The sequence below is a fragment of the Saxophila tyrrhenica genome, assembly GCF_035928015.1.
Source record: "Saxophila tyrrhenica strain CCFEE 5935 chromosome Unknown scaffold_5, whole genome shotgun sequence".
In the NCBI taxonomy this organism is placed as follows: domain Eukaryota; kingdom Fungi; phylum Ascomycota; class Dothideomycetes; order Mycosphaerellales; family Extremaceae; genus Saxophila; species Saxophila tyrrhenica.
In genome coordinates this window covers 1093869-1115760 of record NW_027041737.1, presented here as the reverse complement: position 1 = coordinate 1115760, position 21892 = coordinate 1093869, and the positions used below count along the sequence as shown (strand labels likewise).

The window sequence follows — 21892 nt, the reverse complement described above, 5'->3', positions numbered from 1 at the left end:
GTTTCTCGGATTACATAGTCTGCGCATCGCGGAGAACAATGCTGCTTTAGACTAGTTGTCTCCTCTGAGATCTTACGTCTCTCTACTGCCTCTGCAGGCTCGTCCTAGCGTGTGTCGCCCTGCTCCACGCGGAAGGACTGACACCATGGACGTCTGTCGGTCGCCCTTCTCTGCTTTGCAAATGCCCTCAGATGAGGCGATCATGCCAGTGACTCGCCTCCACATCCTCCACGCCGCAGAGAGCCTGTCATTTCTCCCTGGCCTCCTCAGCCTTCTTAGGCTTGTTCTGTCTAATATCGACCCACCCCAGACCCCATGAAGACACAAAGCACGCCCCCGCCAACCCAACGCACATATAGAACACCCGATCAATAGACTTGGAGTAAGCCACCAGTACATCCGCCAAATCGCCCTTCGGCACCACTCTCCGAAACGCATACGCCCCTGCATGCGCCACAGTCGCTGCGTTGGCGCTGCCCACGGTGCTGGCGACAAGAGAGCGGAGACTATTGGTAAAGATCGTGTCCGCGAAGCTCAGGAACACCGCGCCGAAGAACGTCTGCGCCGCGATGGCTAGACTCATCGCCACGGGGATCTGGGCCGGTTGGAGCGTATTCTGGATCGCGATGAAGGGGATCGTCATCGCGAAGCCCCGTCCGATGCCAGCGATGATCTGGTAGCCGATCCATGCGCCTGCGCTGCTGTGGGGGTGGAGGGTGGAGAGGAGGCCGTAGCCGATGGCTTGGAGAGCGCCGGATGCCACGCCCCAGGGGAGGTAGTAGCCGAATACGCCCATGAGTTTGCCGACGGCGACGCCGGAGATGAGTTGGGAGAGGATGGAGGGGAGGAGGTAGACGCCGCTGATGGCGGGGGATTTGTTGCGCACGCCTTGGAAGTAGATTGGTAGATAGCTTTGCCGCTTCATATTAGCTTGGGAGTTGTTTTGGGGTGGGAGAAGGAGGACGTACTAGGAATTGCAGTACATCGCCGCACCTAATGATCCACCTACCAAACAGCTAGTCCAAACGTTCCGACGCCGCAGCATGGGGAACGGCAGCATCGCATCGTCGCCTTTGCGGTAGTTCCACACGCCCCACACGAGCGCTGTGGCGACAGAACCGCAGAGGAGACCGATGACGACGGAGCTGTCCCAGGGATAGGCGTTGCCGCCCCATTGGACGGCGAGGAGGAGCATTATCGCGGCGGGGGCGAAGATGCTGAAGCCGACGAGGTCGAGTTTGTGGTGTAGGGTTGGGAGGACGGAGCGGGCGGGCGGTTTGGGGATGGATTCGGGCACGGGCGTGAAGACGAGGAGGGCGGCGACGACGGCGCCGAGGGGGAGGTTAACTGTTCGGTTGTTAGGCAAGAACGTCGTTGATTGAAGCAATAGTAGGTACTGACTGTAAAAGCACCATCTCCAAGATGCGAATTCGGTTAGCACGCCGCCCTGGTGTGTGATGTGGTGTCAGTGCTGTTTTGGAGAACGTGGGATGCCACACTGATGCTTGTCGGTAATACTCACGATAAGCGGTCCAGCGACCAGGCCGAGTTGACCGAACCCTATGACTACGCCCAGAAGCATTGGACGCTTGTGCATTGGCGAAGCGTTGGTGATGATTGTGATGGCGCCGTTCTGTAGTCCGGAGCCGCCTATGCCTGCTACGGCTCGTCCGACAATGAGCATGTTTGACGATGTAGCAACGCCGCAGAGCAGAGAGCCGATCTCGAAGACCAGGAAGAAGGCGAAGAAGGACCATTTTAGGTTGAATTGGGTGTAGATTTTCCCCGTTAGAGGTTGGAGGGTGGCGCTGGCGAGTTGATAGGCGGCACCGTACCAGCCGACGTTGGTGAGAGAGTGGAAGTCGCTGGTGATCTTTGGGGTCGCCTGTAGGTAGTGTTAGCGAAGCTGTTCCGTTCTCCGAGAGAGTGGTGCTGATTGGGGCATACTGTGCTGACGATTGATATGTCGAGGAGCATGAGAAAGCAGACGAGCGTGACGCCGGCCATCATCGTCCATAGCTTGAAGCCGGTGACATACTCTGGTTGGGCTGGTGGCTGTTCAGGCTGCTGCTTCTCGACGTCGGTTGGTAAGGGTAGGGGTGTTGCTGAGGGCTCTTCTTTCTTCTCGGCCTTCTCGAGACTCATGATTGAGGCTGCGGAAGACATGTTGCTGCAGCTGAGCAGGTATATTCTTTGAGACCAGGAGACTTTGACAACCTTGTTGAAGCGAAGAAGTCGCTGGAGGGTGTGGTCTTGGAAGAGTCAAGGAAGAAATGTTTGTACTTAAGTGTTGCCTCCAACGGACGTACGTGCTTCACTTACCACTCACGTTGTTATTTCACTTACCACTGTACCGACGGGTTTCGAAAAGTACAAGGGTTGAAAGGCCGTCGCTGTGGTTGTTTGTTGTCTAAGCAAGGCGTGGAACGGGGGCGGGCTCCCTGAAGTCCATTGGGCTTCGTTGACTGAAGTCCGAACTCCTGTTGTTGCCTTCTCCTTCGACGGCTGAACAGTGAAGGTAGGACTTCGAAGACCTTGTTGTCCTCTGGACTTCCAACGCACTCGACAGGCTCTGAAAACGTTCTCCTGGAAATGGAAGACTCGTTTGGTAGCATTGCGGCCCCGTACGGCAGGTCGTGTGTTGTTTGTGTTCGAGCGAAGTGCAAGTGCTTTTACAGGACCGGTCAGGCTCGCTGCGAACGCTGTAACCGTCTCAACAAGGAGTGTCGGCCAACGGATACCAAAAGACGTCGTCTCGATTCTCGTAAGAACGACGAAATCTCCGACGACACCCCCGATGACAGCAGCAGAACAGCCAGGCTCGAGGAGAAGCTGGATCAGGTGCTCGCTTCGTTGAAGCCACGAGAAGGTCCAATCACTCCTGCTTCCGACGCCTCGTCGGCCAGCTTCTCATCACACTTCTCGGTCGCCAACCCCCCAGCAGAGCCTGGGATCAATCGCTACAGCGGCGAACTGCTTGTCAACTATGCAGAGAAGGGCGCTGCCGCCGCCAGCAATGGGTTTCCGCAAGAATTCGGGCCACCGCCCTTTGCTGCCGCCAGAGCGGACCGTGTATGGAAGCTGGCAGGCCTATCGGTCACTGAAGCAGAGGAAAATTTAGCAGAGTTCAGGACACGCTTTTCTCCATGGTTCCCTGCGATTCACCTACCGCCCGACATGACCGCGGAGCAACTGAGGCTGCATCGGCCGTTTCTTTGGCTCAATATCGTGCTTCTAGCATCTCACTCGTCGGTCAAACAACGGTCACTCGGAGAGGTCGTCAGGCGCGAGATCGCACAGGCTATGGTCATGGACTCGGAAAAGTCGCTCGATCTCCTACTCGGCTTGCTTGTTTTCATGGGCTGGTAAGGACCTCGAGACTCTGATTGAATGAGAAATTTGTACTGAATGGTCTACCAGGTATCATCTACATTGCCAGTGTGACGATGGATCGGTCAAGCTTTCGCTGGCTCTTCTGACGCAGATGGCGTTATCGCTGGTCTTCGATCTCCAGCTCAACCGACAAGAGCTCAGGTTACCTGTCCACCAGACTTTAGGCGTGACAACGCACAAGTACGCTGGACTCGCGTATCCTCGGACCAAGGAAGCCAAAAGAGCGGCTGTTGGTGCTTTCCTCCTCGTCTCGATGTAGGTTCCGAGCCGTTCATCTTCGGATGAATCATGCTGATGAAGACTCTAGGCTTTCTTTCTACCTCCAGCGCATCGACTCACTTCGATGGACACCATACTTCGGCGACATACTGCGCGAGCTCAAGGAGAGCCCTGAGTGGGACGGGGACACCGTTCTCGCACATCAAGTTCAACTACAGTTGATCGTGGAAAGGGCCGTGGCCATGAGCCACTACGACGCGGCTCTGGGATCGGAACATACGACTTTGCCATCGTCCGCGTTCGTAGACATATTCCACACACAGCTCGAGGCGGCGAAGAACAGCATTCCAGCCGGTGTCTGGGCGAAAGGTAGGCATTCTGTCTCCGACTACCAGCGGAGCCTATCACTAAAGTATTTCCAGAGGCCGTCCAGCTCCACTATCTGATCAATCGGATCAACATACTTGATCTTGCCCCTCTTGGAGCTCACGCAGGCACAGTAGATCCCGCTCGAACCAAACGCCGCTGGTCTACTTATCAGACTGCTAAGACGTGGCTCGATGTTTTCTTCACGCTGTCACCGACCACGTATAGGGGGTTTAGTTTCACTGTTACTACGCAGAAGGTCCACTTTCTAGGTAAGAGGAATTTCTCTGAGATCCCATGCAGTGCTATGCGGTACTCTGAGGGGTTATCCAATTATGTAGAGGTCCGAGAAGCTTGCTAATCTTTGGACATAGGAGCTCTGATCGAGCTTGCTACATTGGATGAGCCAGGCTGGGACAAGGACCTCTTCCGATCTCACGTTGATGTGGTCGAACTGCTGTAAGCGCCCTTCTCCAAGCATGAACTCGAATGGGTACTATACTGACCTTGCTGGTTGTACGCGACAGTGATCGCATGACGGAGAAGTTCGCACAGGCGGCCCCTCTGCTAAGTACGGGCTCTGGGGACAACACGTTCTCCTTCTTCTGCAAGTTCTTCCAGGCAGCTCGGGCATCGCTTGTGCAAAGACTGAATCGCGTGGACGGAGAGCCACCAGTCAACGAGCTTACAGCGGCCGCGGACAGCACAGGATTCCCAGGGATGTTCGACCTGGATTTCATCGACAACGAGTTGTTCTGGAATTTCCCGACCGGGCAGGATGTGACGATATAACCCTCTCAGGTCAGACAGACTGTCGTTATTACGTTGAAGCTATCCAGGACGCTCTCCATAGCACAGAACGAACGGCACATCCACCTCTTCCCCCTGAGAACCATCCGCTGGCTTTCCCTCCGCACCAAACTCTCCCGGAAACTTCTCAACCGTCTTCGGCATACTCCACTCCGGCTGTACGCTGACCTTCGAGAAGCCGACCTCCTTCATCAGCGCGCTCATCGTCTCACCATTAATCCCGTGCCTCTCGACCCCCTCAAACTTCGACTGCGGATGGAAGCGCTTCGCTTCAGGCCCATAATCCTGGAAATCCGTCAACATTACCCGCCCACCAGGCGCAAGGCAGCCGAGCATCGTCTCGAGCACGCCCTTCAAGTCGGGAATGTGATGGAGGACCAAATGCGATGTGATCAGGTCAAACTTCTGCCTCTCTCCGTCTGGCTTCCCGGCATCAGCAGGCGGAAGACTCCCGTCCTCGGGATCTTCTAGCAGAACCGCCACGGGTAGGATGTTCTTCGGTGCATTTGGCCTTTCGATCTTCTGCTTCAGGACGTCGATCATGCCCTCCGCAGCATCTACCGCCACCACTCGGTCGACATGCGGTGCGATCAGGAAGGACAATATGCCAGTCCCGCAGCCGATCTCGAGAACCTGCTTGGGATGCCAGTCAATAGCTTTCCACTTCGCGGTAATGGCTTTCGCGGCGGCTTGGCTGGCTTCGTTGACAAAGGGGCGGGAGTCCCAGGACAGAGCTTCGTTGTTGAACCTGGCGTTGCCTGCATTGACTGCGCGGAGGTTTGCTACGGCGCTGGCCATGTTGGGTCTCGTTGAGCTACTGAGGTGACATCCGCTGGCGGATTGCACTTCTACCGAGTCGAAGAAAAGAAGATCTCCAAGTCAATGGAAGCGTACAGTCCTCTTGGTGATTCGCCGACTTCGGGAGGCCGACCAACATCAGCCTCGGTCCGCTCAAATGTTATGTTGACGAGGGTGGACGTATGCGTGAATGTTGATGGCTCAAATACAACTGCGAATTCTTTCTATCATGTTCTGTAGTGATCTGTAAAGCCAGTGGTCTAGAGGACGAATGCAGGGCGGTTTCTGCTCCTGCCTCTTTGGGCTCACCCCGCTCGAGGTTGCCGAGCAGGTTGGTACCTAGGCACATTGACAGCGCTGGTATAGCTCGATGGAGAGTCGAAAGCTGAGCGAAGTGGCTCTGTGAAACTACCTCTGCATACCATTTCCACAACGTCAACATGCCCTTCCTCAAACGCGAACACCGCACTCGAATCTACTACGAAGTCCACGGCTCAGGCACCCCATTGCTCCTCACCCATGGCTACTCTTCCACCTCTGCCATGTGGCAAGGCCAGGTTGATGCGTTCACCAAGGCAGGCTTCAAGCTCATCATCTGGGACATGCGCGGTCATGGCCGAAGCGCCTACCCCGATGATCAGAGCGTCTACAGCGAAGCACATACTGTAGCAGACATGGCTGCATTGCTCGATCATATATGCGGCGAGGGCAGCTCCGCCATCGTCGGAGGCCTGAGCCTAGGAGGTTACATGAGCCAGGCGTTCTATCGTGTCCATGAAGCAAGAGTGCAGGCGTTATTAATCATAGGTACGACCTCTGATCGTTCGCCTGCGATCAGATCTATTGCTGATGCAGTACAGACACCGGCCCCGGCTTCAAAAGCTCCAAAGCCCGCGAAGGCTGGAACAAGTACGCCAACGAAACAGCCGACCAATTCGACCGCGAAGGCCTCAAACAGTTGCAGAACTCCACGCCAGAGCGTGCGCAGGTCAAACACCGCAATGCGGAAGGCCTCGCGATGGCGGCGAGAGGCATGTTGGCGCAGCGGGACGACTCTGTGATCAACGCTCTGCCAGCGATCAAAGTCCCGTCGCTCGTTGTGGTAGGTGCGGATGACAAGGGTTTCCTGAATGCGGCGGAGTATATGGCGAAGAAGATCCCGGACTGTAAGAAAGTGGTGATTCCTGGTGCGGGGCACGCGGTGAATATGGATCAGCCGGAGGCGTTTAATGCGGCAGTGTTGGAATTTTTGGAGGCTGTGAAGGGTCGAGGTGGCTCCAGTAGGCCGGCGAAACTTTAACGAGGTTGTGCGGTGACTTGTTTTCTTTTCAGCCGTGCTGGGATATCTTCCAGCAAAGTAGTCGGTAGCTGGGAGGCTTGATCTAGACAGCGTGGCACCTTGCCATTACTTCGTGAAGTCTAGATTGTGCAACAGCGCTGTGACATGTGGCCAAGCTTCGTGAGGCACCGTGCCTCAACCATTACTGCCTGACTGCTGCCCATGCTCCGGGTCCTGCTGTCCGGATTCACCAGAAATCTCCGCTTGAGCACCGCGCTCATCCTCTCGAATCCTTCGTTCAGTCTGCTGCCATCGATGATCATCCGTAGTCGAGTACTCCCTATCCAGCTTCTCCATGAGTTCCTCTCCCGGCAAAAGCACCGCACGGTCAACCGCATATGGTAAGATGCGATGTCTGCCACGAAGCATTACCGTAAGAAGAATGAGCTTAGACAGCACATGCCATGCGCCAGAGAACGAGAAAGAATTATAAGGGACGCCCAGAGAGAGCCCGATATTGCCGTACGCTGAGACCGTCTCGAACATGACGCTGAAAATCGTGAAGCCCGGCTTTTCTGTGCGCAGCTCCTGGTGTTCGATGATGCAGACTAGGAAAGCCGCTGCGATAAGCCACCAGATGTCGTAGGCGAGTTGTTGGCGGATGTGCACTCCAAGCTGTGACTGAGACTGCCTCGGTCTACCTTCGTCGTCCACGGCGTACTTGCTCCGGTCGTCTTGTCCGAGTGATCGCTCTTCGTAGATGTTGGTCGAGCGGAGAGACATGATGATGGGGTATGCTGAGATGTACATGACGACCAGGAAGAAGAACTGTAGAGCTGGTGCCATGTAGCGCATTTCGACGATGTAGAACCCACAAGATCGCAGACCCAACGCTTGATATAGGCCATCCATTGCGCGTTGCCCGCCGCCAAAGCCAGGGTCGACAATCGGTTGGTCGATGTTGAGGAGGATCCAGAAGATCCAGGTTACCAGTGTGATTGAAACTTGGACTATGAACAGGTTCCAGGTGCTCTTGCCGGGGAAGAGAAGGAGGTAGCATCTGCGAGGGTGCTGCAGTAAGAAGCTCAACGAGTGATGAAGCTCCGTCTGCTTCCTCACCACTTTCGACAGCGTCCAGACCGCAAGACGCAGAAAAACAGGGTACAAGGTGTTGCCTGCTAAGATGGCTGTCCCCGTGAGGATCAGGACGAAGTAGTCACGGCGCAGTGCTGGGTCTTCTATCAGTATTGATCTGTGGTTGGGAGAATGAGCCTCACTTACGGATCATGCTAGAGTTGAGGAAGTTGAGCCCGCTATTGGAGTAGCTCGACAGGCTCGTGAAGATGGCCCACCATATCGGGTTGATCGTTGGGTACTGTGCATTACGAATCTCGCTTGGAATGGCGAGCGTAGCGTACGGAGTCAGCGCCACCACAACGACCAGGAGCCAGCCGAGCGTGTAGAGCGGGAGGAGCCAGCTCAAGACTTTCAACGCTCGATACTCCACACCGCCCAGCTCGTTGCGTTGATGTTCGTCGAGTTGGGTGATGCGTCCCTACAATCGTCAGCCGCTGCCATGTCTTTGGGGGGTGCTGCCCACCTTATGGTCCAACCTTGGCTGGAAGGACAGATAGTGATGCTCATGCGGTTCCGGTCGCCCATGACCCCAGTCGAAGCTCTTCTTGACCCGACTCGAGTGCCATGGTGCAGGAAAAGAACCATACCCGGCCAAGTGCGTGTCAGCCAGCGGTGCGTCACGTTTCCGGCGAGGTCTCAATGGCTCCCGTTCGCCTCGTCCGCTATGCTCAGCCTGGTTCTTCGCCGGAGTCCAGTCGTGCGAACGACTCCTCCCAGAAGATCCGTTACCACCAGAGCCCTCTGGCTGGTCCTCGATATCCTCCGCAACCCGTCGTGCCGCGTTTGATTCCTGAACCAGCTCTGACATGCGCCTCGAAAAGAAGTATCTCCTGATATAGACAACCGATATGGTAACCGTGGTGAGGTCTCCCAGAAACATCAGCACGAACAAGATAGATTGCTGGAAGCCACTCAAGCTGCTGATATTGACCGGGTTGAGCCCAGTATTGCACATTGCAGAAGTGCACAGGAAAAGAGCGTCGGCGTAGCCGATCTGGAAAGAAGCTGTGTTGCTGCCATAGAGAATGACTGATGTGATGAGAATTGTAAGGATGAAGTATAGGAGATGAATGCGGTAGAAGTTGAAGTGGAAAAGAGACTTGAGCGTCTTCTTGACGGGCTGCTGATCATCATCTTGTCCCATCTTCGTACCGAAGTGGGATGTAGTCTCGGGTGAGAGAATCACAGGAGATGGCCATAGATCTCGCTGTGTTCGAGACTTCCATGGCAGTCCAGCTTTTTTGGTGGAGCCCGACGTGTTGTTGACGTGCCGATTTCACGTGATAGACTGGGATAGAGTTCGGGGCCGGGACCAGCCGAAACTACTAACCACATTCGGCATCGACACGCTCCTCGAAACTTGCTGCTGCTTCTTGCTCTCAACTCATAACTACCTCTGCATTCAATAACGTTGGTAATGGCTAGGTCCCATCTCGCGCAAATTGCTCGTTATATATGCACTGCCGCGACAAGACGGCGTTGCCCGCTCGACCATGCATGTGCTCAAGTCGCGATGGGGCAGCCGCAGCAGTGCGTATGACGACCGGTGAAAACAATCAAGTATTGGCCACTCAGCATCCACACTGGACGACAAACTGTGTCTGGAAAGTTGCTCTGCTGCATACCGGCCTTCAGCACCGAGCCCAAGAAGCAGGAACATGCCAACCGGGCCCCGCACCAGCAGAGCTGCTAAAGCTACCCTTACCGAGGGATGCCAACTTACATCCGCTGAGTTGCATAACTCAGCTGCAATACGGCGAGTACCCAGATGGTGGGCCCCGAGGTAGGTATTCATATCTCCATACGTATACCCACTTCCGTTCCATCGACAGACCACGAACCCAGTCCTCATCGCTTCACTTGTCGGAGGTCCCACCTTCATTTCCATCGAAGATTAAAGCACCCGTTCAACCATACCTTCCCTTCACTGCCCTCCCAACCCATTCCCCAATAAATGGCAGAACCAGAGATCCCCCAAACCTGCCCAGCAGGCGTCGTAGTAAACCCCGGCCCCAACTTCCACCTCGAAGTCCACGACGTCCCTGTCCCCAGCCCAGGCCCTAACGAGCTACTTCTCCGTCTCAACTGCACCGGTCTCTGTATGAGCGATGTGCACTACATGCTCAACGACCTCCCTTTACCGAAGCAGATGCAGGATTTCGGCGTCTACTCGCCCGGGCACGAAGGGGCGGGCGTGGTGGTGAAGGTTGGGGAGCAGGTTAAGGGGTGGAAGGTTGGGGATCGAGGTAAGGGATTGGTGGGGTGAAGCTTTGTCGTTTCTGGGGTAGTTACTGATTATTGTTTTGACAGCGGGCGTGAAGCCTATGTGGGATGTTTGCCATAATTGCGAGCAGTGTTGGACGGGTATCGAGCAGTGGTGTGGGAGTAAGTTGAACACGGGGATTGAGGTTGTCGGGACTTATCAGCAGTATATTGTATGTGCAGCTCACTCGCTTTCCGGCGGCGGCGACTTCGTTGTTGATACGTCTGACTGACGATGGCGTAGACCAGCCCCGCGCTCTACACCACAAGAATACCAGATGGTGTACCTGACGAAGTCGCCGGACCGATCATGTGCGCTGCCAGCACGATGCATCGCGCTCTGACCGATTCCGGGCTGAAGGCAGGGAAATGGGTCGTCTTCCCAGGCGGCGGAGGTGGCGTCGGCATTCAAGGAGTGCAGTTGGCGAAGTATGTCCTCCTCGACATGCTCCCAATCTCGCACAACACAGCTGACAGGAACTGTCAGAGCCATGGGGATGCGCCCCATCGTGATCGACACCGGCGACGCCAAAGAAGCCCTCGCAAAACGCTGCGGCGCCGTCTTCATCGACTTCAAAAAGGAATCCAATGTGGCGGCCAAAGTCGTCGAGACCGCCGACGGCATCGGCGCGCACGGTGTCATGGTGACTGCGTGGCAGACTTACAAAGGTATGTCGACTTCTCACTAGAGCCGCCAACGCAAAGCTGAGATTAGACAGACTCCATCTCGTACATCGGCAGCCGCATCGGCGCTATTATCACCTGCATCGGCCTGCCACCCACCGACGCCGACGTAACAGTCGGTGCAAACCCGCTCATCTACGCGGCGCTGAAGCTGACGATCACCGGCTCGATTGTGGGCGACATGCAGGACGCGGCTGCGGCGTTGGAGTATGCGCGGAGAGGCGAGCTGCAGAGTATCTGTGAGGTCCGAGGGTTGAGCAAGTTTCCGGAGAGTGTGCAGCAGCTGAAGCGTGGAGAGGTGGCGGGGAGGATTGTTATTGATTTCAACAAGGAGTAGGAGCTGCGGTGTTGGGTTATCGCTTTGACTTGAGGCTGACGACGTTGACGTCTTGTCCGACGCGGACTTTCACCTCGCTGAAGTTGATGTCGAGCTCACACAGCCGCTGTATCAGCTCGTACGGGATGCCCATATCTTCTTCTTCGTTGGTGCCTGCCTCTGAATGCCGCCTCGTGTCCTTCGTCCTCGGAGCGTTCAGTGACCACGCAATGCTGATGTGGAACTTATCGCCTTTTGGCTTGCCCTTCTCCACGTAGAGAAGCGACTGCTTGAACTCCTTTGCCACACTGTTGCAGGTGGCTAAGAGCTTGTCAAGCTCAGGTGACTTCTGAAGCCGGATAACGAGAAACCAGCGGGTCTTGCTCTCGTTGGGGTGCCATGCCAGTCCTTTAGGTATGATCGCAAGTGCTTTGATGCCAGCCTCGGTGATGGAGTGCTGCAAATGAGCAAGAAAGCTCTCCTTTTGCGCGTTCTTCAGGGTCAAGGGGCGAGAGAGCGAGATGTGTAGCGGCAAAGAGACGCCTAAGTTGTTCTGGAGGAGGCTGTTGATCTCAGGCTTGGGCTTTGCTTGCTTCGAATCCTCGGGCCGGGTGGCTTTTATCAATTGAGAGAGCAGCTCTTGCTCTGTTGATGATGGGTGCCCTCCAGTGGATTAGTCTTCGTTCACAACAGTTGGCCCAGTGTTTTGGCAGCTTGAAAGGAAAGCAAATAGAAACCACAGTCCACCGACTTACATTCCAAATAGACATGCGTAGGCCAATTACCCTCGACATGCGGCGTTACACGCTTTCTCCCACCATGCAGCGATGGCTCATCTTGCGTGCTCGTTCTCACCGTCGACGAGTACTGATCCAAGAAGGCGGCCGGCAGCGGCGGAAGCTCGTTACCACCTTTTCCCGTCAACCTACGCTTCTTCTGAGGCGGAGTAGCTGGCCGCGCATCCTCTCCCTCGGAGTCTGAGTATTCAACCAAGGCCATTCCGCGGCGTCGTCATGTCAGGATGCCAGTAATATGGCAGCCTGATATCGGTTCTTATCACGCTCGTCAATAGCGAGGGCGCAAAGGGAAAAGCTCAAGAGATGACGTGAATTTCATGGCACGTGCGAGAAGTTAATTTGGACGTCCCTTCTCTCGGTGACGTCGGCGTCGTGGGCAATTGCACGGCAGGCCCACGCAGGTACGTCCGGCCACGCGTATCTCGAGGTAGGTGCATCCGCTGCTTTCCATCTTGTCTGTCACTTCTCTCAGTTCTCTGTATACTCCTTCATCTCCATACAGAGTACCAACGTGAAGCTTGCGACGGCGACTGAAGACTGACCACCATGGCACAAGCGTACGACTCGAAAAAGGTAAGCAACAACGACGAACCAGAGCTCGGAGGCACCATCTGACCGTGACAACAGGGCGCGGAAGCGCTCATCAATCCCCTCAATGAGCCCGAACCATCCGCAGAGACTGGCCTGGGGACACACTTCGGCAGCACCATGGCTCCCGCCAATGCCTCCAACAGTGCCGCCAATGCCTCTCCAACATCGTCCAAGAACCCTTTCCGCTCCTCCACGAACAGCTCTCCACCAAGTGGGAGCAAGTCCGGCGCCAAGTCTTCCGTTCGTTCGGCCAGCAACGACCCTCGCAGCCGCGAGCGCTTCCCAGACTACCGCGCGGATGCTTTCTCCGAATACTCCCTACCATCCTCCTCGAACCGTCGCCGGGCAGGCAGCCACGGTCAGACGCCGCCGTCTTACCAGGACGCAACGTCTAGCCTTGGTGGTACAAGGCCGCGTCGAGGCAGCTCGCTGAAAGAACGCTACCCAGGAGACAAGTCTCACCAGCCTTTGGACATCATTAGGCGTGATAGCAGAAAGGCCCACCGCTCTCCGCACCTGCACAAGAAGTCTATGCCCGGCGCAGACTCGATCGACAAGCTCGACCCTGCCGTTGGTGGAATTGCGTACCATCACGAAGGACCGTATGATGCCGCGCTCATGAGCAGGAATCGCAACCCGAAGACTGCGCCGCTCGGAGCGGTGGAGAACACCAACCAGGAGGCATTAAAGGCTACGCCGCGCGAGAACATTAAGGATGCTGTTGAGCGGCACAAGCCTTTGGATGGCACAGCGGTGGTGCCTCCAGGCGAGCAGGATCGCTTCGGCAGGGTGTACCAGTACCGTGAAGGTGCAGATTTGATGCATGAAGGCAGCAGCGGAGATGCTGGATACAAGCGCTGGCCAGGAAAGGTATGCTAATCTTTCATACCCATGACATCTTTCATCAAATTAACACCATATCCAGGACTACGACCCAGAAGACCTCAAAGGCCAATCCGAGCCCGGCTTCTCCCTCGGCCGCGCCATGCAAGCCCACAAAATTGACGACCAAGGCATCGAGATGGAGGACCGCGCCGGCATCGACGACTCCTACCACGCCGCCAAGCGCAACGACACGCTCGACGACCGCGACCCCGTGCTCATCGCTGGCGACGACAGCAAATATGTCGACGCGGAGATTGCCAACTCCAATGATGCGGATGTTGGCAACAGCCGCCACAAGAGGGAGGGAAGCAAGACTGAGAATCTGAAGCGCCGGATTGGGAGCTTGAGGCATAAGGGGAAGTCGCATGAGGAGTAGCATCGCTACAATGATGCGAAGGTTCGACGTCTCGTGTAGACACCGACGACCGGACTGCTGCTGACTCTCGGCACGACATGTAATATACTGTATAGTAGAAGATGGGGTTACGAAAAAGCAACATAGACGGCAGACGAGTACATAGCGATGTCAAAACAATATTCTCCTTACCAGCATTGCCACCCCACCTCTCAGTCGACCACTACTCCAGGCTCATGGAAGCACTCACGCTTCACAGAAACTCCCAAGCCAACCCACCACACCCCCAAACCTCCTCCCCTCCCCCCTCGCTTCCAACGTCACCCAAATCCGCCTCGTCTCCGACCTCGCCGCCTCCGCCGTCCACTACACATCTAGTCTACTCAGCAAAGCGCTCCAGAAGCCGAGGATGAGCAGTGCTTCCGGCTCGCCGGCTTCGAGCAGGTAGTTGTAGGCGAGTGGGAGGTGGGAGATGAAGGTTATGAAGGTGGAGACTGCGTCGCAGGTGGTGGTGTTAGTTAGTGAGAGGAGGGTGGGGAGGAGTTGTAGGGGATGGGCGTAGGTGTGTTGGTGCTGGGGGGCGGTGAGGGGGATGACGGATTGGAGGGTCCTTAGTGCTTCGAGGTTGGCTCGGTTGATGGCTGATAGTTCGGGGTGCTGGAGGGTTAGCATGGGTTCTGGGACGGATTGAGCAGCGATTGTGTCCGCCCATATACCCTGCTCTAACGCAGCGCGCAGTTCGGTCCTCTCGAGCAGGAGCTGCGTTCCTTGAAACGACAGCAGCCATGCAGAGCAGAACCTCGACTCTGACGGAGAAGCTTTCGTCCTCCGGGATTCGTGGATGGAGGCAAGCATCGTATGCAGCACCGCAGCGGTAGAAATCGCATCCGCATCTCCCGGCCCCAGACTCTGCTCGATGAGACGTCCCAGGTACTGCGTCAAGGAGAGGGAATAGCGCATGGTAGCCGCTACGCTCCACTTCTCCTCTGAAGGGTAGAGGCAGCTGAGGTGGGTGGCGAAGAAGGCCAGGATGGTGTGTAGCAGGTAAGGGGCTTCCATGGCCAAGCGGAGGGCGTAGGCTTGCATCGTGATTTGGGCGAGGGCTGAGCCGATCCAGGGGGTTAATGTGGGAGTGAGGAAGTGGTCGATCAGGACGAGGGCGTTGGGGCGGCGGTGGCTGGGCCAGGGTGTGTTGGGGCAGGGCACGCCTTCTTGAGTAAGGATCTCGAGGACTTTGGCCTTGATAGCCTCGTTTCCGTCGTATGCGTGGGCTGTTGTGTCAGTACCAGCGTCGTCTGCATTGTTGGACGGCTTGGACGGAAGTGGGTACTCGCACAGCAGCCGTCTTCGATGGCAATATGAGCGTTGCGGCAGCGACTCATCGTACTTCAGATGTCGCTTTTGCGCAGAAGACATCCTTTTCGAGACTTGTTGTGCTCTCGTCTGGGCCTGAACTCCTGCTTATCCGGTCTGTTTTTTGCAGGTGTTCTGTTTGTTGGGTCTCCGAAGATGAACAATAGGGTTGTTGTGTTGCCGACCATGGTGACGAGCTGGGAGTTAGTAGTGAATGACGTTGTGTGCGCTTGAAGACATTGGTAAGAGTAGTAGGATACAGATCTTTCGTAGAGCGCTATATCGTGTATTAGTAAGCGGATGTATGCGGCTTTTTTTTTCTAGACTGCACGCCAGTCCTTCAGCTGAACCCTCCAGACAGTCCAGCTAGCAGCCGTTCAGCATACTCAGGCAATCGCTTCGAAGGCCACCGGATCCCTCCTCCCTACGCCAATCCCGGCACCGGCTCCCTCGTCCAGATATTCACACTGTGCTTACCTTTGGTCGAAGTTTGCTTCGTTGTAGGTGAAAATGGTTTCCAGCCAACCAGCATGTTCCGGACCACAACTCACCTGGCGAGAGTCCCGATTCTTGGTGTTCTGGCAGAAACTCGCAGAGCTTCATGCATATCGATTGTTGCAACACTACCTTATCTCCAGCCTTGCTCATCGTGGCTTATCCCCAGCAAGCGTGATCCGCTGCATACTCCTCTTAAACCCATGATAATCATTGATCGGATTATGCAACGCCGCTCGGTTGTCCCAGAAAGCAATACTACCGGGTTCCCACTTGAAGCGGCATGTAAACTCCGGCTTGACTTGGTGGTCGAACAGGTATTTGAGGAGAGGCGCGCTTTCTTCCTTTGTCCATCCATCGAAGCGTTCGGTGTGCGCGATGTTAACGTAGAGCGATGGCACGCCCGTCTCAGGGTGCGTGCGGACTGCTGGGTGGTGTGAGACGTGGTCTTCGGTTTTGTGGCCGGAGTCTTTGATGCGATCTTCGCGGGTCTTCGATGCGTCGGCTTTGGCTGAGGTGTTGACGCCGGTTAGTGTTGAGAGCGTCGCTTTGAGTCCATCGGATAAAGCATCGTAGGCAGCGACTTGGTTGGCGAAGAGTGTGTCGCCGCCGTACGGAGGCAACTCTTTGGCGAGCAAGATCGTCCCCATCGGTGGTTCTTGAAGGTAGAGGGTGTCACAGTGCCATACTCCGCCAAAATTTGTCTTCTCATTCTCTCGCTTTAAAACCTGGATTATCTCCGGATACCCATCGATACCTTTCACGAACGGGTACTCCACAGGCTTGCCAAAATGAGCGCTGAACTTCAGGAACTGCTCCGGGCTGAGGTCCTGGTCGCGAAAGAAGATGACTTTGTTGTCCAGTAGTGCTTGTCTGATGTCCTTCGTTGCGCTGTCGTCGAGCTCGCCAATGTCGACACCGTGAATCTCGGCACCGATAGAGCCGGCTATCTTTTTGACCTGTACTTTGTTGTGACCATTTTGCGAGACGGTGGCCATAGAACGCTGCAAGGCACCCAGATGCTGCGTAGTCCGGAAGCCCTTAAGGATTGCAGGCTTCAATCTTGATTTGAGCAACATCGATGGTCAATCGTTGAAACAGAAGCCTCGTTGTTTTTATTACCAGTCAATTCGTAGGAAACATCGTCGACGACTTTCTATACCGACGTTGTCATTGTCCTACATTCGCGGTCGACAATAGCCGTCCCCGCGTGTGGAGAGGTTGTTGACGCATCCGAGGTCGGCTGTCTTTGGGAGCGCTGATCATCCCGGCGATTGCTCAGCACGCCTAGTATTCAACCGCACAAGAAGACGTTGACCTTGCTATCTCGGAGAGCCGAAAGAGAGGACGATGGTGCGAATGAGAAGCGCTGACAAAGAGCATGAGCCCATTCACGCTCTTGGCCCCTTCGGAACACAGTTTCAGCCGAGCTGATGAATCCAGGGCTGCTTCGAAGCGCAGAAGCGCAAGTAATGGTGGAGCGCGTGTAGCCATGAAGCAAAGAACGATTGGCGTGTAATTGAAAGTTGGGAGCGGCCACTCCGTTCTTTGATGAGAGTCTCACTGCGGTCGACATATGGCACCATGGAGCATTGACGTTTCTCGAATACGACGCCCGGTGGGGTTAGCCTCTGACATGGGGACGCTGTACTTCTGCTCGTATCTGACTGCAGGAACAGGAAGCCCTCGAAGAACTGTGGAGTAGACCTGAGTACTGAATTCGGGTGCGAAGGGGCCAGCTGTATGCTGCTTGACCCGTATAAAGGCTTGATGTTTCGGCACGGAACAGTGCGGTCCAGCAGCACTGAGTGTCCAACCCAGTTCCAGATCCACCTTCGTGAAAACGGAATGCCTCGAATCTTCTTTGTCACCGGCTGTTCCACCGGCTGTAAGTCCAGATTATCTGTTCCCATAGCCGGAGACTGACACCTTCTGTAGTTGGCCGAGAGCTTACTCAAGTCCTCCTCGATGCAGGCGAGAACGTCGTCGCAACAGCCCGAAGGCTAGAGACACTCGTGGGCTTCAGTGGAGCGAGCGAAAGCAACCTTTGCCTCTGAAGGTCGATGTAACCAGCAATAGTGACGTCGATGCGGCTCTGAAGGCAACTGTTTCTAAGTTCGGCCGGATTGATGTCCTCATCGCCAACGCCGGATACTGCGCAGCTGGTCCATTCGAGACACTGTCGGAGTCGCAGATCAGGGCTCAGTTCGACACCAATCTGTTCGGGGCCATGGAAATAACCCGGCGCACACTCGAGATCATGCGAACGCAATCACCACCTGGTGGCCTCATCATGATGAACTCGTCCATCTCCGGCCAGCTCAGCTTCCCGCTCGTCAGTATCTACTCTGCTTCGAAGTTTGCTCTTGCGGGCTTCACGGAGTGCGTCGCGCAGGAGGTGAAGTCGGAGTGGAATATCAAGTTCTGTGTTGTCGAGCCTGGGCCCCTCCGTACGCCTGGCGTTGGCTCGAAACTTGTCGTCGGGGAGCTGGAGAGTAAGGATTATAATCATTTGGATGCGAGAGCCTTTTTCAATGATATGGATGGGAAGCAGCCGGGAGATCCGACGAAAGGTGCAAGGGCTATGTACAAGCTGGCTTGCATGCCTGACCCGCCTGCTCGTGCCATTCTCGGGAAGATGGCGTACGAAGCGATACAGGCGAAGGTTGCGGCTGATAAAGAATTGTACAACAGATCGGATATCGTTGAGATCGTGACGGATTGCGACTTCGATTGATCAAGGAAGGCAGCTGGAAGAACGGCGCATGTAGAAGCGCGTGCTAAGAGATGGCCGTGCGTCTGAAGGCAGAGTAGCGTGTTCTCTTATACATGATGATTCATGAGTCTTGTTCGAACAGAGTAAAGCCCACACTTCCTTCATAGGCTTGGTCTTACTCTTTCTTGTCGTGAGCAGCTAGGAGCTTAAATTCTCTCCAAACCATCCAAGCAGTACCAGCCCATACACCAACGGCTGTCGTCAGCATCACTGCTGTCGTGGAGATACTTTCGGGGTGGATCCAACCGACGTTGCCTTCGTAAGAGCTGAAGGCGAGAGCGGCGGCATCGAAGAAGCCACTACATTTAATCGTCAGTGACGAACTGCGTTATCCAATTCGTAAGGCCTTAATCCCGAAGGAATCTTGCTTACTGGACGAGTACGGAGGGACCAAGTACTTTCCACCAGCTTAGATGCGTTTCTCCACAGTAGTCTCTTCGCGTCGCCCTCAGTGCTGACAGCACCGCCATGAGGATATGACCGCATGAGCCCAGGACCAGCCGTTCGAGGACAGTGAGCGCGAGCTTCGAACCACTTTCGCTTCCACGTTCACAGGCTGTGTACAAGAACCCAATCCCTTCCACGACGCCAAAGGCGAGAGATGCCGCCATAGCATAGTCCAGGTACGCACGATTGCGCGGTTCTCTCTCCTTCGGAGGTGACCGACGGTGCGCATAGACTACCGGAAGGAACTTCAGAACCTCTTCTCCCAGCCCAGCAGCGGCGAAGCAGGTCAGGGAATAGAAGCCAATGTATCTCCAGGAGGACGCCATTTCAGCTCGACGAGTGATAAAATCTGGAGAGAGGCCAGCTACGGTGTTGCGCATCACTTCTTCCAGGAAGAGGTTTCTTCCTTCGCCGTTGCCGTAGAAGAGTGTAGCCAAACCATATCCCACACCCGCTTGCAAGGCGGAGACGGCGGCAATGCCGGCAGTGCACATCAGTGCATACGTCCATACCAAAGGTTCCAACGGCGCTCGTCGCGAGGGCTCGCTGGCGTTTACTTCGCGCCATTTTCTGTAAGCATATGCCGTGGGAACAAAGGCAAGCGGTGACAGCAGTCCGGTCTTGGGTGAGATGTAGGAGGTGGCGAGCACGACTGATGGCGGTCCTAGGTAGCAAAGCAGACGTGCTGAAGTGGAGAGGGTAGTGTTCTGGCCTGTTTGGGCCATTCTTTCGGTATTGTCGGTACTGATGCCGCCGTGTCGTTGGGCTCTCCCTGTTGGCAATCACACTGGACGGATTTTGACCGCTTATACCAACAGCGACATGACTTCTGATTTGCTTCTTCTATACCATGGCCCCATGTGAGTCAGTCCAGCTCTGGCGCCGTGGACGAGGATGCACAAATACGTCGCGTCCGAAGCGAGATGCGTCGACATCCAGATCCCGACTTGCCCCGACGTTGCTCCTCGCAGGAGGTAGCGTGAGGTGACGAGGCTCGCTAGGACCATCCTGCGACAACAACATTGTCATCACAGATATCTTTGGTCAAATGATTACACGGCGATTGTGCACATAGGTGAAGAGGGGCAGGCATGCGACCGGAACAGAGAAGACTGACTGACGAAGGTCCTTGGTCGCTCTCTGGTCTGTGTTGAAAGGCACGCGTGGTTCAGTTCTTCCGCGCGTTGTGACCAACAAATACATCTACCTTAAACAACGACATCCGAGGAAGTCTACTTGTTCAGGAAGGAGACGACCGATATCTTCACACAACTCATCTCCTAAGATTACCATGGCCCCTCTGCTTCAAGGCCAACACTCGGAACGACTGTCATCGCACTAGCATGTCATTCCACCATCGATCACCTATAGGAGACAAGTAATCAGCTCTGCTATCAATTCTGTCCGGGAAACTGTTCACGTACCTGCACGGATCCAGTTATGAAAGATGAACCATCGCAAAGCAGCCACGCGATGAGCTGTGCGACTTCTTCAGGCTGGCCTTTCCTCTTGATCAGCCATGTGAAGTCTGGTGAATCTCCGCCTCTGATCTCGTTCGACTGTCGATGCATGGGAGTGTCGATGACGCCCCTGTTTGGTACCTATCAGCCAGGCCTTTGAAATCTTGCAGAGAGCCGGAAAACCTACGGAGATATACAGTTGACTCTGATCCCTCGATCAGCGACCTCTTTCGCCGCCGACCTCGAGAGGCCGATCACTCCGTGCTATCGCTCGTCAGCACATGAACGATGAGTGAGTATGGATAACTCGCCTTCGCCGCAGTGTACGCAGCATTCTTCGCGAAGCCTCTGATGCCTGCTACGCTCGATGCGTTCACGATGCTGCCTTTCTCGTTCATGTTCTTGATCTGGGCGCGCATGCAGTGCATTACTATCCTGATCAGCGGCATATCTCAAAGCGAAGCGAGGACCGACGTACCACCATTCAGATTCACATCAATTACAAACTGCCAATCCGCATCCGGCATATCTTCGACGCGATCGATATTGATGTTCTTCGGAATCACACCAGCCATATTGACAGCTCCATCCAGCTTTCCGAACTTCTCGACCGTTCGTCTAATCCAGTCATCTACCTGCTCTGGTTTGCGGACATCAACAACAGCCGTCATGTACTCTCCTGAGGGGGATGCCGCTTTGAGCTTGCTTTCTGCTTCCTGCAAAGTCTTGTCCGAGATGTCCGCGATGGAGACCTTCGCGCCTTGGGAGACCAGTAACTCGGCAGCTGCATATCCTATGCCTACGCCACCTCCACCGGTGATGGCGATAACTTTGCCTTTGACTTCGAATTGAGAGGGCATGCTGCTGTGGGCGTTTCTGAGTGGCGCGAGGTAAGTAAGATGAAAGAAGAGGCAAGTGGCTCGCGGACTTACTGCTTCTACTATGCTGTGCATCAGTATAAAGTGCAGAGCTGTCTTTACTATCACATTAACAGAATAATCCAGATGGTTACCGGCACCAGCGTTGGAAGCTCGGCTGTCTTTATCCTGGAGTTACAAAGCCTACACACAGGCATCGGTACATCAACACATGAGTACTTACAGTAGATCTGGCAGCGGCAGTCAGCAGGACACTGGCTGCTGGCCATCCTCTAACAAGGAATGTTGGAAGGTCTGTACCTGGGATGGCCAGCAAAGACGGACAACGGCATTTACAAATCTTTTGATGATCTCTTCAAAGCTCAATGCACAATGGCCATCGGGGCCGTCTAGCCAGGAATGGACGTACCTATACCATTGAGGCTCTCACCATCAATGCTACCGCTATATGGAGGCTTATAACTCGGCAACCTCTCCAAGGCGAGGTTGGAGACCAAAATCGTTGCGGGGCTGGTCTTGGAGTCCGGGGCTTCTAAAGCGCAAGGCCATCCAGATGCGCAGGACGCCAACGACGGGCTCAATCCAAGCAAC

At 55.2% G+C, this 21892-nt stretch overlaps 13 protein-coding genes across 13 annotated transcripts; 5 read left to right on the top strand and 8 right to left on the bottom strand.

The window, feature by feature from the left end:
- Positions 1–247: 247 nt before the first annotated feature.
- On the bottom strand, positions 248–2166 carry LTR77_003846 (uncharacterized protein; the record flags this gene model as incomplete). The annotated part of the gene is made up of 5 exons (XM_064801101.1): positions 248–911; positions 969–1347; positions 1402–1447; positions 1523–1885; positions 1948–2166. The coding sequence occupies 5 exons, from the start codon at positions 2164–2166 to the stop codon at positions 248–250; spliced, it is 1671 nt and encodes a 556-aa protein (XP_064661052.1).
- Positions 2167–2592: 426 nt separating this feature from the next.
- On the top strand, positions 2593–4770 carry LTR77_003845 (uncharacterized protein; the record flags this gene model as incomplete). The annotated part of the gene is made up of 6 exons (XM_064801100.1): positions 2593–3365; positions 3421–3648; positions 3701–3981; positions 4035–4250; positions 4353–4437; positions 4506–4770. 6 exons carry the CDS (start codon positions 2593–2595, stop codon positions 4768–4770), a joined length of 1848 nt encoding a protein of 615 aa, XP_064661051.1.
- Positions 4771–4809: 39 nt separating this feature from the next.
- LTR77_003844 (uncharacterized protein) lies at positions 4810–5586 on the bottom strand (the record flags this gene model as incomplete). The annotated part of the gene is made up of 1 exon (XM_064801099.1): positions 4810–5586. One exon carries the CDS (start codon positions 5584–5586, stop codon positions 4810–4812), a length of 777 nt encoding a protein of 258 aa, XP_064661050.1.
- Positions 5587–6026: 440 nt separating this feature from the next.
- On the top strand, positions 6027–6886 carry LTR77_003843 (uncharacterized protein; the record flags this gene model as incomplete). Its single annotated transcript, XM_064801098.1, has 2 exons — positions 6027–6393; positions 6447–6886. The coding sequence occupies 2 exons, from the start codon at positions 6027–6029 to the stop codon at positions 6884–6886; spliced, it is 807 nt and encodes a 268-aa protein (XP_064661049.1).
- Positions 6887–7060: 174 nt separating this feature from the next.
- On the bottom strand, positions 7061–9146 carry LTR77_003842 (uncharacterized protein; the record flags this gene model as incomplete). The annotated part of the gene is made up of 3 exons (XM_064801097.1): positions 7061–8094; positions 8147–8420; positions 8466–9146. 3 exons carry the CDS (start codon positions 9144–9146, stop codon positions 7061–7063), a joined length of 1989 nt encoding a protein of 662 aa, XP_064661048.1.
- An 810-nt stretch (positions 9147–9956) lies between these two features.
- LTR77_003841 (uncharacterized protein) lies at positions 9957–11285 on the top strand (the record flags this gene model as incomplete). Its single annotated transcript, XM_064801096.1, has 5 exons — positions 9957–10248; positions 10313–10437; positions 10509–10693; positions 10752–10933; positions 10984–11285. The coding sequence occupies 5 exons, from the start codon at positions 9957–9959 to the stop codon at positions 11283–11285; spliced, it is 1086 nt and encodes a 361-aa protein (XP_064661047.1).
- A 16-nt stretch (positions 11286–11301) lies between these two features.
- Positions 11302–12263, bottom strand: USB1 (poly(U)-specific 3'-to-5' RNA exonuclease; the record flags this gene model as incomplete). Its single annotated transcript, XM_064801095.1, has 2 exons — positions 11302–11879; positions 12020–12263. The coding sequence occupies 2 exons, from the start codon at positions 12261–12263 to the stop codon at positions 11302–11304; spliced, it is 822 nt and encodes a 273-aa protein (XP_064661046.1).
- A 344-nt stretch (positions 12264–12607) lies between these two features.
- Positions 12608–13913, top strand: LTR77_003839 (uncharacterized protein; the record flags this gene model as incomplete). The annotated part of the gene is made up of 3 exons (XM_064801094.1): positions 12608–12634; positions 12689–13522; positions 13578–13913. 3 exons carry the CDS (start codon positions 12608–12610, stop codon positions 13911–13913), a joined length of 1197 nt encoding a protein of 398 aa, XP_064661045.1.
- Positions 13914–14258: 345 nt separating this feature from the next.
- Positions 14259–15308, bottom strand: LTR77_003838 (uncharacterized protein; the record flags this gene model as incomplete). The annotated part of the gene is made up of 1 exon (XM_064801093.1): positions 14259–15308. The coding sequence occupies one exon, from the start codon at positions 15306–15308 to the stop codon at positions 14259–14261; it is 1050 nt and encodes a 349-aa protein (XP_064661044.1).
- Positions 15309–15889: 581 nt separating this feature from the next.
- On the bottom strand, positions 15890–16819 carry LTR77_003837 (uncharacterized protein; the record flags this gene model as incomplete). The annotated part of the gene is made up of 1 exon (XM_064801092.1): positions 15890–16819. The coding sequence occupies one exon, from the start codon at positions 16817–16819 to the stop codon at positions 15890–15892; it is 930 nt and encodes a 309-aa protein (XP_064661043.1).
- Positions 16820–17588: 769 nt separating this feature from the next.
- On the top strand, positions 17589–18477 carry LTR77_003836 (uncharacterized protein; the record flags this gene model as incomplete). Its single annotated transcript, XM_064801091.1, is given in 3 exon segments — positions 17589–17628; positions 17679–17755; positions 17767–18477. 3 exon segments carry the CDS (start codon positions 17589–17591, stop codon positions 18475–18477), a joined length of 828 nt encoding a protein of 275 aa, XP_064661042.1.
- A 154-nt stretch (positions 18478–18631) lies between these two features.
- LTR77_003835 (uncharacterized protein) lies at positions 18632–19688 on the bottom strand (the record flags this gene model as incomplete). Its single annotated transcript, XM_064801090.1, has 2 exons — positions 18632–18815; positions 18889–19688. The coding sequence occupies 2 exons, from the start codon at positions 19686–19688 to the stop codon at positions 18632–18634; spliced, it is 984 nt and encodes a 327-aa protein (XP_064661041.1).
- A 989-nt stretch (positions 19689–20677) lies between these two features.
- On the bottom strand, positions 20678–21283 carry LTR77_003834 (uncharacterized protein; the record flags this gene model as incomplete). The annotated part of the gene is made up of 2 exons (XM_064801089.1): positions 20678–20853; positions 20902–21283. The coding sequence occupies 2 exons, from the start codon at positions 21281–21283 to the stop codon at positions 20678–20680; spliced, it is 558 nt and encodes a 185-aa protein (XP_064661040.1).
- Between the last annotated feature and the right edge of the window lie 609 nt (positions 21284–21892).